General features: G+C 40.3%; 1 protein-coding gene across 1 annotated transcript; it reads left to right on the top strand.

The window, feature by feature from the left end:
• The first annotated feature begins 9381 nt into the window (after window positions 1-9381).
• LOC139523741 (probable serine/threonine-protein kinase DDB_G0272092) lies at window positions 9382-12001 on the top strand. Its single transcript, XM_071317993.1, has 2 exons — window positions 9382-9581; window positions 10262-12001. Exons 1-2 carry the CDS (start codon window positions 9462-9464, stop codon window positions 11873-11875), a joined length of 1734 nt encoding a protein of 577 aa, XP_071174094.1. The 5' UTR covers window positions 9382-9461; the 3' UTR covers window positions 11876-12001.
• Window positions 12002-14681: the final 2680 nt, after the last annotated feature.

Here is a 14681-nt window from a genome sequence, read left to right as displayed (position 1 = left end):
AATTGGGTATGGGGTTGTCAGCTTCTGGTGCACTTTCCCACCCGGGCATTTTCATGAGTAAAAGGGTCTGGGACAAGCTTTCAATCCCACTAGGTGTGGGTAAAAACTTTGCCGTAGGGAACTGTACAGAAAGAGTGAAAAAATGAGCCCATACCCATTACTGTATAGGTACCTCAGACTTTGGATGGCCAGTGAAGTCTTCAGGTGCACTTTCCCACCCAGGGATTAATACGAGTTGAAGATATGGATAAAAGCTATCAATCTAACCACCTGCGGTCAAGAACTTTGCCGTAGGGGGGTGGCATTAAAGCCACTGCTGCCACCACCCGTAATGAACAAAAATGAGAAATTGGGTATGGGGTTGTCAGCTTCTGGTGCACTTTCCCACCCGGGCATTTTCATGAGTAAAAGGGTCTGGGACAAGCTTTCAATCCCACTAGGTGTGGGTAAAAACTTTGCCGTAGGGAACTGTACAGAAAGAGTGAAAAAATGAGCCCATACCCATTACTGTATAGGTACCTCAGACTTTGGATGGCCAGTGAAGTCTTCAGGTGCACTTTCCCACCCAGGGATTAATACGAGTTGAAGATATGGATAAAAGCTATCAATCTAACCACCTGCGGTCAAGAACTTTGCCGTAGGGGGGTGGCATTAAAGCCACTGCTGCCACCACCCGTAATGAACAAAAATGAGAAATTGGGTATGGGGTTGTCAGCTTCTGGTGCACTTTCCCACCCGGGCATTTTCATGAGTAAAAGGGTCTGGGACAAGCTTTCAATCCCACTAGGTGTGGGTAAAAACTTTGCCGTAGGGAACTGTACAGAAAGAGTGAAAAAATGAGCCCATACCCATTACTGTATAGGTACCTCAGACTTTGGATGGCCAGTGAAGTCTTCAGGTGCACTTTCCCACCCAGGGATTAATACGAGTTGAAGATATGGATAAAAGCTATCAATCTAACCACCTGCGGTCAAGAACTTTGCCGTAGGGGGGTGGCATTAAAGCCACTGCTGCCACCACCCGTAATGAACAAAAATGAGAAATTGGGTATGGGGTTGTCAGCTTCTGGTGCACTTTCCCACCCGGGCATTTTCATGAGTAAAAGGGTCTGGGACAAGCTTTCAATCCCACTAGGTGTGGGTAAAAACTTTGCCGTAGGGAACTGTACAGAAAGAGTGAAAAAATGAGCCCATACCCATTACTGTATAGGTACCTCAGACTTTGGATGGCCAGTGAAGTCTTCAGGTGCACTTTCCCACCCAGGGATTAATACGAGTTGAAGATATGGATAAAAGCTATCAATCTAACCACCTGCGGTCAAGAACTTTGCCGTAGGGGGGTGGCATTAAAGCCACTGCTGCCACCACCCGTAATGAACAAAAATGAGAAATTGGGTATGGGGTTGTCAGCTTCTGGTGCACTTTCCCACCCGGGCATTTTCATGAGTAAAAGGGTCTGGGACAAGCTTTCAATCCCACTAGGTGTGGGTAAAAACTTTGCCGTAGGGAACTGTACAGAAAGAGTGAAAAAATGAGCCCATACCCATTACTGTATAGGTACCTCAGACTTTGGATGGCCAGTGAAGTCTTCAGGTGCACTTTCCCACCCAGGGATTAATACGAGTTGAAGATATGGATAAAAGCTATCAATCTAACCACCTGCGGTCAAGAACTTTGCCGTAGGGGGGTGGCATTAAAGCCACTGCTGCCACCACCCGTAATGAACAAAAATGAGAAATTGGGTATGGGGTTGTCAGCTTCTGGTGCACTTTCCCACCCGGGCATTTTCATGAGTAAAAGGGTCTGGGACAAGCTTTCAATCCCACTAGGTGTGGGTAAAAACTTTGCCGTAGGGAACTGTACAGAAAGAGTGAAAAAATGAGCCCATACCCATTACTGTATAGGTACCTCAGACTTTGGATGGCCAGTGAAGTCTTCAGGTGCACTTTCCCACCCAGGGATTAATACGAGTTGAAGATATGGATAAAAGCTATCAATCTAACCACCTGCGGTCAAGAACTTTGCCGTAGGGGGGTGGCATTAAAGCCACTGCTGCCACCACCCGTAATGAACAAAAATGAGAAATTGGGTATGGGGTTGTCAGCTTCTGGTGCACTTTCCCACCCGGGCATTTTCATGAGTAAAAGGGTCTGGGACAAGCTTTCAATCCCACTAGGTGTGGGTAAAAACTTTGCCGTAGGGAACTGTACAGAAAGAGTGAAAAAATGAGCCCATACCCATTACTGTATAGGTACCTCAGACTTTGGATGGCCAGTGAAGTCTTCAGGTGCACTTTCCCACCCAGGGATTAATACGAGTTGAAGATATGGATAAAAGCTATCAATCTAACCACCTGCGGTCAAGAACTTTGCCGTAGGGGGGTGGCATTAAAGCCACTGCTGCCACCACCCGTAATGAACAAAAATGAGAAATTGGGTATGGGGTTGTCAGCTTCTGGTGCACTTTCCCACCCGGGCATTTTCATGAGTAAAAGGGTCTGGGACAAGCTTTCAATCCCACTAGGTGTGGGTAAAAACTTTGCCGTAGGGAACTGTACAGAAAGAGTGAAAAAATGAGCCCATACCCATTACTGTATAGGTACCTCAGACTTTGGATGGCCAGTGAAGTCTTCAGGTGCACTTTCCCACCCAGGGATTAATACGAGTTGAAGATATGGATAAAAGCTATCAATCTAACCACCTGCGGTCAAGAACTTTGCCGTAGGGGGGTGGCATTAAAGCCACTGCTGCCACCACCCGTAATGAACAAAAATGAGAAATTGGGTATGGGGTTGTCAGCTTCTGGTGCACTTTCCCACCCGGGCATTTTCATGAGTAAAAGGGTCTGGGACAAGCTTTCAATCCCACTAGGTGTGGGTAAAAACTTTGCCGTAGGGAACTGTACAGAAAGAGTGAAAAAATGAGCCCATACCCATTACTGTATAGGTACCTCAGACTTTGGATGGCCAGTGAAGTCTTCAGGTGCACTTTCCCACCCAGGGATTAATACGAGTTGAAGATATGGATAAAAGCTATCAATCTAACCACCTGCGGTCAAGAACTTTGCCGTAGGGGGGTGGCATTAAAGCCACTGCTGCCACCACCCGTAATGAACAAAAATGAGAAATTGGGTATGGGGTTGTCAGCTTCTGGTGCACTTTCCCACCCGGGCATTTTCATGAGTAAAAGGGTCTGGGACAAGCTTTCAATCCCACTAGGTGTGGGTAAAAACTTTGCCGTAGGGAACTGTACAGAAAGAGTGAAAAAATGAGCCCATACCCATTACTGTATAGGTACCTCAGACTTTGGATGGCCAGTGAAGTCTTCAGGGGCATTAAAGCCACTGCTGCCACCACCCGTAATGGACAAAAATGAAAAATTAGGCATGTGGTTGTGGGATCCTTGTGGGATTGAAAGCTTGACCCAGGCTCTTTTATTCATGAAAATCCCCCGGTGGGAAAGTGCACCGGAAGCTGACAACAACATACTCAATTTCTCATTTTGGTCCATTATGGGTGGTGGCAGCAATCGCTTTACTCCCATCCCCCTACGGCAAAGTTCTTTACCGCAGTTGGTTAGATTGAAAGGTATTATCCATATCTTCAACTCGTATCAATCCCTGGGTGGGAAAGTGCACCTGAAGACTTCACTGGCCATCCAAAGTCTGAGGTACCTATACAGTTATGGGTATGGGCTCATTTTTCAGTCTTTCTGTACAGTTCCCTACTGCAAAGTTTTTTCCCACACCTAGTGGGATTAAAAGCTTGTCCCAGACCCTTTTATTCATGAAAATCCCCCGGTGGGAAAGTGCACCGGAAGCTGACAACAACATACTCAATTTCTCATTTTGGTCCATTATGGGTGGTGGCAGCAATCGCTTTACTCCCATCCCCCTACGGCAAAGTTCTTTACCGCAGGTGGTTAGATTGAAAGGTATTATCCATATCTTCAACTCGTATCAATCCCTGGGTGGGAAAGTGCACCTGAAGACTTCACTGGCCATCCAAAGTCTGAGGTACCTATACAGTTATAGGTATGGGCTCATTTTTCAGTCTTTCTGTACAGTTCCCTACGGCAAAGTTTTTTCCCACACCTAGTGGGATTAAAAGCTTGTCCCAGACCCTTTTATTCATGAAAATCCCCCGGTGGGAAAGTGCACCGGAAGCTGACAACAACATACTCAATTTCTCATTTTGGTCCATTATGGGTGGTGGCAGCAATCGCTTTACTCCCATCCCCCTACGGCAAAGTTCTTTACCGCAGGTGGTTAGATTGAAAGGTATTATCCATATCTTCAACTCGTATCAATCCCTGGGTGGGAAAGTGCACCTGAAGACTTCACTGGCCATCCAAAGTCTGAGGTACCTATACAGTTATGGGTATGGGCTCATTTTTCAGTCTTTCTGTACAGTTCCCTACGGCAAAGTTTTTTCCCACACCTAGTGGGATTAAAAGCTTGTCCCAGACCCTTTTATTCATGAAAATCCCCCGGTGGGAAAGTGCACCGGAAGCTGACAACAACATACTCAATTTCTCATTTTGGTCCATTATGGGTGGTGGCAGCAATCGCTTTACTCCCATCCCCCTACGGCAAAGTTCTTTACCGCAGTTGGTTAGATTGAAAGGTATTATCCATATCTTCAACTCGTATCAATCCCTGGGTGGGAAAGTGCACCTGAAGACTTCACTGGCCATCCAAAGTCTGAGGTACCTATACAGTTATGGGTATGGGCTCATTTTTCAGTCTTTCTGTACAGTTCCCTACTGCAAAGTTTTTTCCCACACCTAGTGGGATTAAAAGCTTGTCCCAGACCCTTTTATTCATGAAAATCCCCCGGTGGGAAAGTGCACCGGAAGCTGACAACAACATACTCAATTTCTCATTTTGGTCCATTATGGGTGGTGGCAGCAATCGCTTTACTCCCATCCCCCTACGGCAAAGTTCTTTACCGCAGGTGGTTAGATTGAAAGGTATTATCCATATCTTCAACTCGTATCAATCCCTGGGTGGGAAAGTGCACCTGAAGACTTCACTGGCCATCCAAAGTCTGAGGTACCTATACAGTTATAGGTATGGGCTCATTTTTCAGTCTTTCTGTACAGTTCCCTACGGCAAAGTTTTTTCCCACACCTAGTGGGATTAAAAGCTTGTCCCAGACCCTTTTATTCATGAAAATCCCCCGGTGGGAAAGTGCACCGGAAGCTGACAACAACATACTCAATTTCTCATTTTGGTCCATTATGGGTGGTGGCAGCAATCGCTTTACTCCCATCCCCCTACGGCAAAGTTCTTTACCGCAGGTGGTTAGATTGAAAGGTATTATCCATATCTTCAACTCGTATCAATCCCTGGGTGGGAAAGTGCACCTGAAGACTTCACTGGCCATCCAAAGTCTGAGGTACCTATACAGTTATGGGTATGGGCTCATTTTTCAGTCTTTCTGTACAGTTCCCTACGGCAAAGTTTTTTCCCGCACCTAGTGGGATTAAAAGCTTGTCCCAGACCCTTTTATTCATGAAAATCCCCCGGTGGGAAAGTGCACCGGAAGCTGACAACAACATACTCAATTTCTCATTTTGGTCCATTATGGGTGGTGGCAGCAATCGCTTTACTCCCATCCCCCTACGGCAAAGTTCTTTACCGCAGTTGGTTAGATTGAAAGGTATTATCCATATCTTCAACTCGTATCAATCCCTGGGTGGGAAAGTGCACCTGAAGACTTCACTGGCCATCCAAAGTCTGAGGTACCTATACAGTTATGGGTATGGGCTCATTTTTCAGTCTTTCTGTACAGTTCCCTACGGCAAAGTTTTTTCCCACACCTAGTGGGATTAAAAGCTTGTCCCAGACCCTTTTATTCATGAAAATCCCCCGGTGGGAAAGTGCACCGGAAGCTGACAACAACATACTCAATTTCTCATTTTGGTCCATTATGGGTGGTGGCAGCAATCGCTTTACTCCCATCCCCCTACGGCAAAGTTCTTTACCGCAGGTGGTTAGATTGAAAGGTATTATCCATATCTTCAACTCGTATCAATCCCTGGGTGGGAAAGTGCACCTGAAGACTTCACTGGCCATCCAAAGTCTGAGGTACCTATACAGTTATGGGTATGGGCTCATTTTTCAGTCTTTCTGTACAGTTCCCTACGGCAAAGTTTTTTCCCACACCTAGTGGGATTAAAAGCTTGTCCCAGACCCTTTTATTCATGAAAATCCCCCGGTGGGAAAGTGCACCGGAAGCTGACAACAACATACTCAATTTCTCATTTTGGTCCATTATGGGTGGTGGCAGCAATCGCTTTACTCCCATCCCCCTACGGCAAAGTTCTTTACCGCAGGTGGTTAGATTGAAAGGTATTATCCATATCTTCAACTCGTATCAATCCCTGGGTGGGAAAGTGCACCTGAAGACTTCACTGGCCATCCAAAGTCTGAGGTACCTATACAGTTATGGGTATGGGCTCATTTTTCAGTCTTTCTGTACAGTTCCCTACGGCAAAGTTTTTTCCCACACCTAGTGGGATTAAAAGCTTGTCCCAGACCCTTTTATTCATGAAAATCCCCCGGTGGGAAAGTGCACCGGAAGCTGACAACAACATACTCAATTTCTCATTTTGGTCCATTATGGGTGGTGGCAGCAATCGCTTTACTCCCATCCCCCTACGGCAAAGTTCTTTACCGCAGGTGGTTAGATTGAAAGGTATTATCCATATCTTCAACTCGTATCAATCCCTGGGTGGGAAAGTGCACCTGAAGACTTCACTGGCCATCCAAAGTCTGAGGTACCTATACAGTTATGGGTATGGGCTCATTTTTCAGTCTTTCTGTACAGTTCCCTACGGCAAAGTTTTTTCCCACACCTAGTGGGATTAAAAGCTTGTCCCAGACCCTTTTATTCATGAAAATCCCCCGGTGGGAAAGTGCACCGGAAGCTGACAACAACATACTCAATTTCTCATTTTGGTCCATTATGGGTGGTGGCAGCAATCGCTTTACTCCCATCCCCCTACGGCAAAGTTCTTTACCGCAGGTGGTTAGATTGAAAGGTATTATCCATATCTTCAACTCGTATCAATCCCTGGGTGGGAAAGTGCATCTGAAGACTTCACTGGCCATCCAAAGTCTGAGGTACCTATACAGTTATGGGTATGGGCTCATTTTTCAATCTTTCTGTACAGTTCCCTACGGCAAAGTTTTTTCCCACACGTGGCGATGTTGTTTTTTTTTCGTGTCCAACGTACATTCTTTCGGCAGGCCTCGCAAGCTTCATACGGTAAAGTTCGCCACCGGACATGGCTCAAATGAAAGGTAATAAATCAGAGCAGGGCCAACTGAAATGATTTCTGGGGGTTAAAACCTTCTGGGAATTGAATCCCACCTACACTTTCTCAATAGCACCCAAATATTAAAGAAAAATTCCTTGGCTCTAACTCCAAATATGGACAATTTTATGTTAAGGGGGTCCTGAAATCTTTCGAAAGCTTCCGATGTGCTACCTTTTAACCTTTTCTAATTAACCGGACCAAATCACTACTTTACTTTAAAATTCATGACCCAATTTTTTTTTACAGTGTGCTTTAATCCCCCTTACTTGCTATTTGAGGCATAAAACATGAAGAAATACATTTGGAAGGGGTATAAAAAAAAATTGCAAATAACACACTGTCCACACTAAGGACTATATTCGTGGACAACGAAAAATCAAAGGACGATAACTGTGTACTCGGACTATTTGAGCATGCCGATTGTATAGAAAGCCAGTATATACTAATTCTTTCGAACATACGATATTTCTTATTTCGTTTATTTGAAAGCTTATACATTTTACACAGGAACGAGTTTAAGTATACTCACATTAAATAGTTATTCTATGCTACGCCTACAACAGTAAAGACCGTAAGGCAGCAACCATTTGATTTTCGGGGGGGGGGGGGGGGGGGGGAGGGGCTATGGATTTTTTTCTGGACAAACTATCTATTTTTTTTGGCGAGAAGTCGAAAACAATTTTTTTCTTTCAATTTTAGCATTACATATAGTGGCAGCTGAGGGTGAAACAAACATTTTTTTTTCTCAGGATCAGAAACAAATTTTTGTTTTCTCCCAAAAATGGAAACAAACTTTTTTTTCCAAAAAAATCCATAGCCCCCCCCCCCCCCCCCCCCCCCCCCCTAAAATCAAATGGTTGCTGCCTAATATGTTATCTGATGTGTGGGTTTGTTCGTTCGTTCGTTTATCCGTGTATCCATCCATTTATACTGTAATAGATTGAATCTAAGACGACATTGTTGTCAGATCAAGTTCAAACTAGGTACACATGTTTATTAAAACATGTTCTTTTTAAAATTATTTACGGTTCTCTGAACATGGAAAATAATTGTGCGAGAAAATCATCGTAGACAAACACTGTTGTTTTCTTTCTAATTTAATTCGTTTACTTTTTATTCTCATTTCGTATCCGTAAATTACTCGTTTATAACTATTATGTGATTGGGGGATATACGATCCGTTTTTAATAGTTTATTTGCAATTCCTGATTTTTGTTTACCATCTCGGTTAAGAGTTTGGAAAACCGAGAAAACGTAAAAAAGACCTCAAAATATAGTATATGTCCTTCTCTATAGAGTAAAATACGTAGAGGAGCGCACTTTCCATTCTATAAATACATATATAATAACATAAAGTATGTGTTTATGTAGGGGAATAAAAATAGTTCGCTAAAAAGATTGTTCCTTTGCTTTTTGTGTATTTTTCGCTGTGCATTTGCTGATTAAAGATACCCTATCCAGTGGCGGATACAGAATTTTTCATAAGTGGGGGCCCACTGACTGACCTAAGAGGGGGCCCGCTCCAGTCACGCTTCAATGATTCCCTATATAAGCAACCACATTTTTTCCCAAAAAGGGGGGCCCGGGCCCCCTGGCCCCCCTCTAAATCCGCCTATGCTATCTCCTTTGTTTTTCTATAGAATTACGATATTTTGACTCTTTACGATTTTCTGGGACGTTCTCCCTTTACTGATTTATATTGATGCAGACATTTAGCAAGCAAACTAGTCAGTACATTAGGCTACAGACGACAATGATGTTGTAGTGTCCCTTCTGACTCGATATGATGGATATCACTAGTTATTTAAAGGAAAAAAACCCAATATAAACCGTATTGGTAGCCATATCCTATTTTTAACAGAACGTTGTTTCATTATGTCGTTTTGTGGTTTTCTCATATACCACATTATGATTCTTTGACAAGTTGATTCTCATTGTGTTCTTTAGTGGTCGCTAGAATTGGTCGCTAGCTTGATTGGTCGCTAGGATTGGTCGCTAGCTTGAGTCTGGTACGACGTCGCCGTCATAATAACGTAGATTCTACCGCCCCAAAATAAAAAGCAAAACATGCGACGCTCTCCCGTCATATTCATTTCTTGCTTTGCAAAAGTCGGACGTGTCTACAACAGCATCTACAATGATTTTGGACATCCTATCCAGATACTCGTCTCCTGCTTATTTGTGCCAATATACGACAAGACCAGAACTAAAAAGTTGCCTTGCTTTTTCTACAAAAGCGAAGAAATTAATTTCATCGGTAAGTAACAGTTTAATAGTTACGTTTGATATGCGTCCAGTGGCAGATCCAGGGGATGGGCGGGAGTTCAAACCCCCCTTTTTTGACGATCAATGCATTTGAATGGGAGCACATAGTTGGAACCCCTCTACTTTTGTCCTGGGTTTGGACCTCCTTTTAAAATGGCTGGATCCGCCTCTGGCGTCCTTCATTTCATCATTTTTTTTAACCGTGTTTTCTCTATTAATTTTTTTTATTTTCCCGTATTCTTTATTCTTTATATATTCTACCAATTATTTTTCATTTGTATACTAGATGATCTATTTTGTCCACTGTGCCTTTTGTCCATAGAGTAAGAACAAGAAGTTCAAATTGCATACTAGCAATGAATAAAAATAAGTTTTTATTTTATGGGATAGAAAAATGTGACAATCCTATCATAGTTCGCTTTTAACATATTCCGATAGTTGTATACTGTCACTAAATCTTTAATTACCCCGTTGCTCTTTTGCCTTACCTTTTCACAAAATCTGAAATAATTAAAAGAAAATAAAAAATGTGAGGGTTTAATATTAGTTTTGTATTTCTATTTCAAACATGTACCTACTCTTTCTGGTCCCTTTCTTTTTATAACATGATGCTTGATGCAATATCTCAATTTCTTAAATATGATGTCAGTGTATTACTATTCTTTCTTTTAGGTCTCAAAAGATAGTAGTATTACACCAAACAGCAATATCCTCTCTAATCTAGCATGGTCAAAAGTTTCATCAAATGCTTTTTCTGCTTCCACTTCAACCTCCGATCTTTTTTCCTTCGTTACCACTTCAACTTCAACTTCTGATCTTTCACTTTCCAAGGACAATTTTACTTCAACTTTTGATCTTTCATATACCAACGAAAATTCTACTTCAACTTTTGATCTTTCATATTACAACGACAGCTCTACTTCAACTTCTGATCTTTTATTTACCAACGAAAACTCTACTTCAACTTTTGATCTTTCATATTACAACGACAACTCTACTTCAACTTCTGATCTTTTGTATACCAACGAAAACTCTACTTCAACTTTTGATCTGTTATATTCCAACGACATTTTTACTTCAACTTTTGATCTTTCATGCAGCAACGACAGTTCCACGTCAACCTCTGAACTATGCAAGCACATTGATAAATGTACAAGTACTTCAACTAACCTAATTACTACTTTCTGTCGATATGTGCATACATGTATGTCACCTGCTCCTATTGATCCAACTTCTATGAAACGATTTTACAATGGAGTCACTAGGACACATACGCCATCACCTGTTATATTTAGTTCTGATACATCAACATCAAAAGCATCAACATATTTAATCAGTAAAAAGCTTGATAATAGCAGTACTGTTTTATCTAAGATTGATGGTGCCTTCGTAGATACAAGTCCAAGACCATCAAAGACGGCACTTATGGTTTCCCCAGGGAGATTTTCTCCGCCCCCTTCCTTATTTATATGTGGAATGGGGGAATCAAAATTACAAACACATTGTTTAATATGCCCTTATACAAGATCACGGATTCAAGATATAAGACTTCAGGACATAATATTTACAAAAGTTGACACAAGAGCCGAAGAGTACAAATTTTTGGGTACAGGTGTAACGTCAGCTGTTTTTGAAGGTCGAGTTGTTATAAACAATTGTTTTAAAAGCGTTGCTACAAAACTTTTCAAAGAACCGTTTGACAACCTCGAAGGGATATCTGCGGAAGCAGGGCTTCTGAAAATGTTAGAGACGACAGGAATTACACCCAAGCTGTTTGGTATCTTACAAAGAACCTCAGAAGGAAACCATCCGGGAATTGTCCAAGAGTTGGTGCAGAACTCAACACTGTATCAACTTATTGTTAGACAACCTCATTTTATCACCAAACAACAATGGTTCAACATCGCATATCAACTAGCATTTGGTTTAAAGTCTATAAATGAGAAAGGTGTTCTGATCAACGACTTACAGTCAGACAATGTTTTAGTAAATATAAACACGGATGAATGTCGTTTAACTTTTATTGACATGGGCCATGCTAGTTATATGCACGGAAAGAGATTTCCGATGACCACCGAAGAAGCAATTATTTACAACCATCTCGCTCCTGAAATAAAACATGGAGAGGAAACATCCGAATCGTCCGAAGTATTTGCGCTGGGTTGGATTTTCAAAAATATACCTTTACAAGAACTCTCTTTTATTTCACATAAATGTTTATCCTCAATTCCTCTACTTAGACCTTCTGTCTATGATATACTGAATTTTGTCGAAGAAATTATGTGACTTTTACTATTGTCATTTCATATGTTATTGTTATTTACTACAATGTATTACTATAATTGTTATAATTTGTTTGTTTACTTGCTTAATCGCTAGTATTTCAATTTTGAAAACAATAAAATAGGCATCAACCATTTTCATCTTAGGGGGGGGGGGGGGGGGGGGGTTCTATGGTCAAACGAGTTATGTCAATTTTTTATCAATTAAAAATGATTTGTTTTTAAATCAATGGTGATTTAACCTTCTTACATGAAGAAATAAATTATCAGTTTAACTACACCTCTAAACCTCTTTTTTTTTTTTGCATTTGAAAATTTGAAATTTTTGTTGGTAACATTATCTAAATTATCCCAAATAAAAGATGAATATTTGGTGCCTGGTAGCTATTTATCTCTGTTTCTATGTTATATTTCTGTTCGACGGACATATGAGATACGTTTAAAAGGCAGTTATTTTTAAACCATTAAGCAAACTATTTGTTGTTCCATCTGTAAGTGTATAACAATGAATAATTATACTCACACTTTAAAAGAATATCATGCCGTGTAACTACTATAAAAATGTCAGTTTTGATCTCGTAAGATCTCGTAAGAAAAAGATATAACAGATACCAAAAGTAAGTTCATTAACAAACTCAATAGTCAAAAATAACTAACAATGCCATTGCGAAAATGAATGGACTTTGCATATTTAGTCTATTTGGTTACACAGCGAAAGAGAAGCACCATATATTATAGTATACTACATACAGTACATCGAAAAGAAGATAGTTTCGTTATAGCTTTAGAAAATAAGTGCAGTCTTGTAATTTAAGATTGAGCCATTTCTTCATGACATAGAGAATAACTATAAGAAAGAATAAAAATTGAAAATATATTGAAGGATATTTTTATGATTACGCCAATTAGACAACAATAAATGACCCCCCCCCCCCGGAAAAAAACTTAACAACAACAAAAAATCCACCAAATCACAAAACAAACAATTTGTTTATTTTAGGACAGTAGTTTCAAACACTCGATTTTTTTTATTTTGAATATAAGAGTAGCATACACTGGTTTCCTGTCCTTTATCTGTTTTGGCTCTAACAACATAGGACTCAAATACCCGTATATTGAAAGGTAGAGAACCAGGCTAAAGAGTTGCATTATTGGCATTTAGAAAAATGTTCCGAATAAACCAGTGCTCATGATCGCCTTGATCTATAGTTAAATATGTTTGACCTGTTGCATCATTTTTAAAAGCATACCTATGTTCTTCTCATATCTATTATGATAGTACACTATATGTACTGTTTGTTAGTCTTATATTATTTTCAATTTTAGTTTCTTTTGTACAATTTGGAGTTTAGTATGGCCTTCATTTTCACTGAACTACTACTAGTATATATATTTGTTTAGGGGCCAGCTGAAGGACGTCTCCCGGTGCGGGAATTTCTCGCTGCATTGAAGACCTGTTGGTGACCTTCTGCTGTTGTCTGTTCTATGGTCGGGTTGTTGTCTCTTTGACATATTCCCCATTTCCATTCTCAATTTTATAACTTGTGACTACAAAATCAAAACGATAAACCTTTGTACTGGGCTCGATTTTGTTTTGATATAACTTACAAAAGGACTTTCTTAACCACTTCGCAGAGAATTCCGCTGAAACCGATGCTATGGCCCGTCTCATAAGGGCATTTTTATTAAAAATTTTTTTATCCCACAGTGATTTTGTTTTATGAAAATTTGCATACAATGTACACAAGCTTTTTCATATTTTAGAAGTTGCTCTTACATGCTATTATGTCTTAAATGTTTGCATGTGTGCTATTTTTTATTTGTGCTTAATTTTAGTGGTGCCTCAGTTTTGGCTTGTTTAGATGTGTATTTTAGTAGTGCTTTGCATGCATTTTAATATGCCTGTGCTGTTATATATCCTGTCTGCATGCTGTGTGTTTGAATGTTGTGTTTATGTTATTCTATTTTCGATAAAAAGCTCGAGTGTACTATGTTTGTATTTTTATATGTGAACCGAATCAATAAACTTTCGTATTCGTATATACAAGCTAATAATTGTTCACTAAAATACACCTACGTAATAAAAACAAATATACCCGCACGTTCTAAATTAAGGCTAAATGTGTGTAAATTTTAGACATTTACTAAGACTTTTGGTTTCTTCGTCATTTCTATCGTTTGTACAAACATACATGTATATATGTGTAGGACTTAAATCGACGGTGGGTTCCAGATCTATGACAAATTCATGCGAATTCCTAATCTATGGCTAATATGATGTCATAAACGTCAAACAAATCACAAATCTATGGCATGCAGGTTTTTACACGACCGCAAAATTTTTTGGGGATCGTAATGCATGGTACATGTACATTTGTATGTAATCGTCGTCGTCTGAGTCGTCCAAAGACACATTGGTTTCCGGATTATAACTTTAGTTTAAGTGAATAGATCTTTATGATTTTTTTCAGAAGGTTCAATACCATTTAAGGAAGTTTGGGATCGATTTTGTTGATAATGATCTCAACCGTTTAAGAATAAGGGGCACAAAAGGGCCCAAAACAAGCAATTTTCTAGTTTTAGGATATTTACTTGTGTATAAGAAGTTCAATTGCTCTGAAATTGTACCACAATGTTTAAATCCACAAAAAGAAGGTTTGTATTCATTTAAGGGGTTATGGGCCCAAATTTTAGGCATTACGGGCCAAAAAGGGGTAAAAAAACAAGAATTTTTTTTTAGTGTCCAGGCAATAACTTGTGTGTAATTGTATGGATCTCTCTGAAATTGTACCACAATTTACCATATAACA

Source organism: Mytilus edulis, chromosome 5, assembly GCF_963676685.1.
Source record: "Mytilus edulis chromosome 5, xbMytEdul2.2, whole genome shotgun sequence".
Lineage (NCBI taxonomy): Eukaryota > Metazoa > Mollusca > Bivalvia > Mytilida > Mytilidae > Mytilus > Mytilus edulis.
This window is presented reverse-complemented; position numbering and strand designations above follow the sequence as displayed.

What these genes read in the sequence shown, in the direction of transcription:
- LOC139523741 (XM_071317993.1), top strand. Translation starts at nt 9,462, where the DNA reads ATGATTTTGGACATCCTATCCAGATACTCGTCTCCTGCTTATTTGTGC. An exon ending in CGAAGAAATTAATTTCATCG is followed by an intron (nt 9,582 to 10,261) that starts GTAAGTAACAGT and finishes TCTTTCTTTTAG; the next exon opens with GTCTCAAAAGATAGTAGTAT.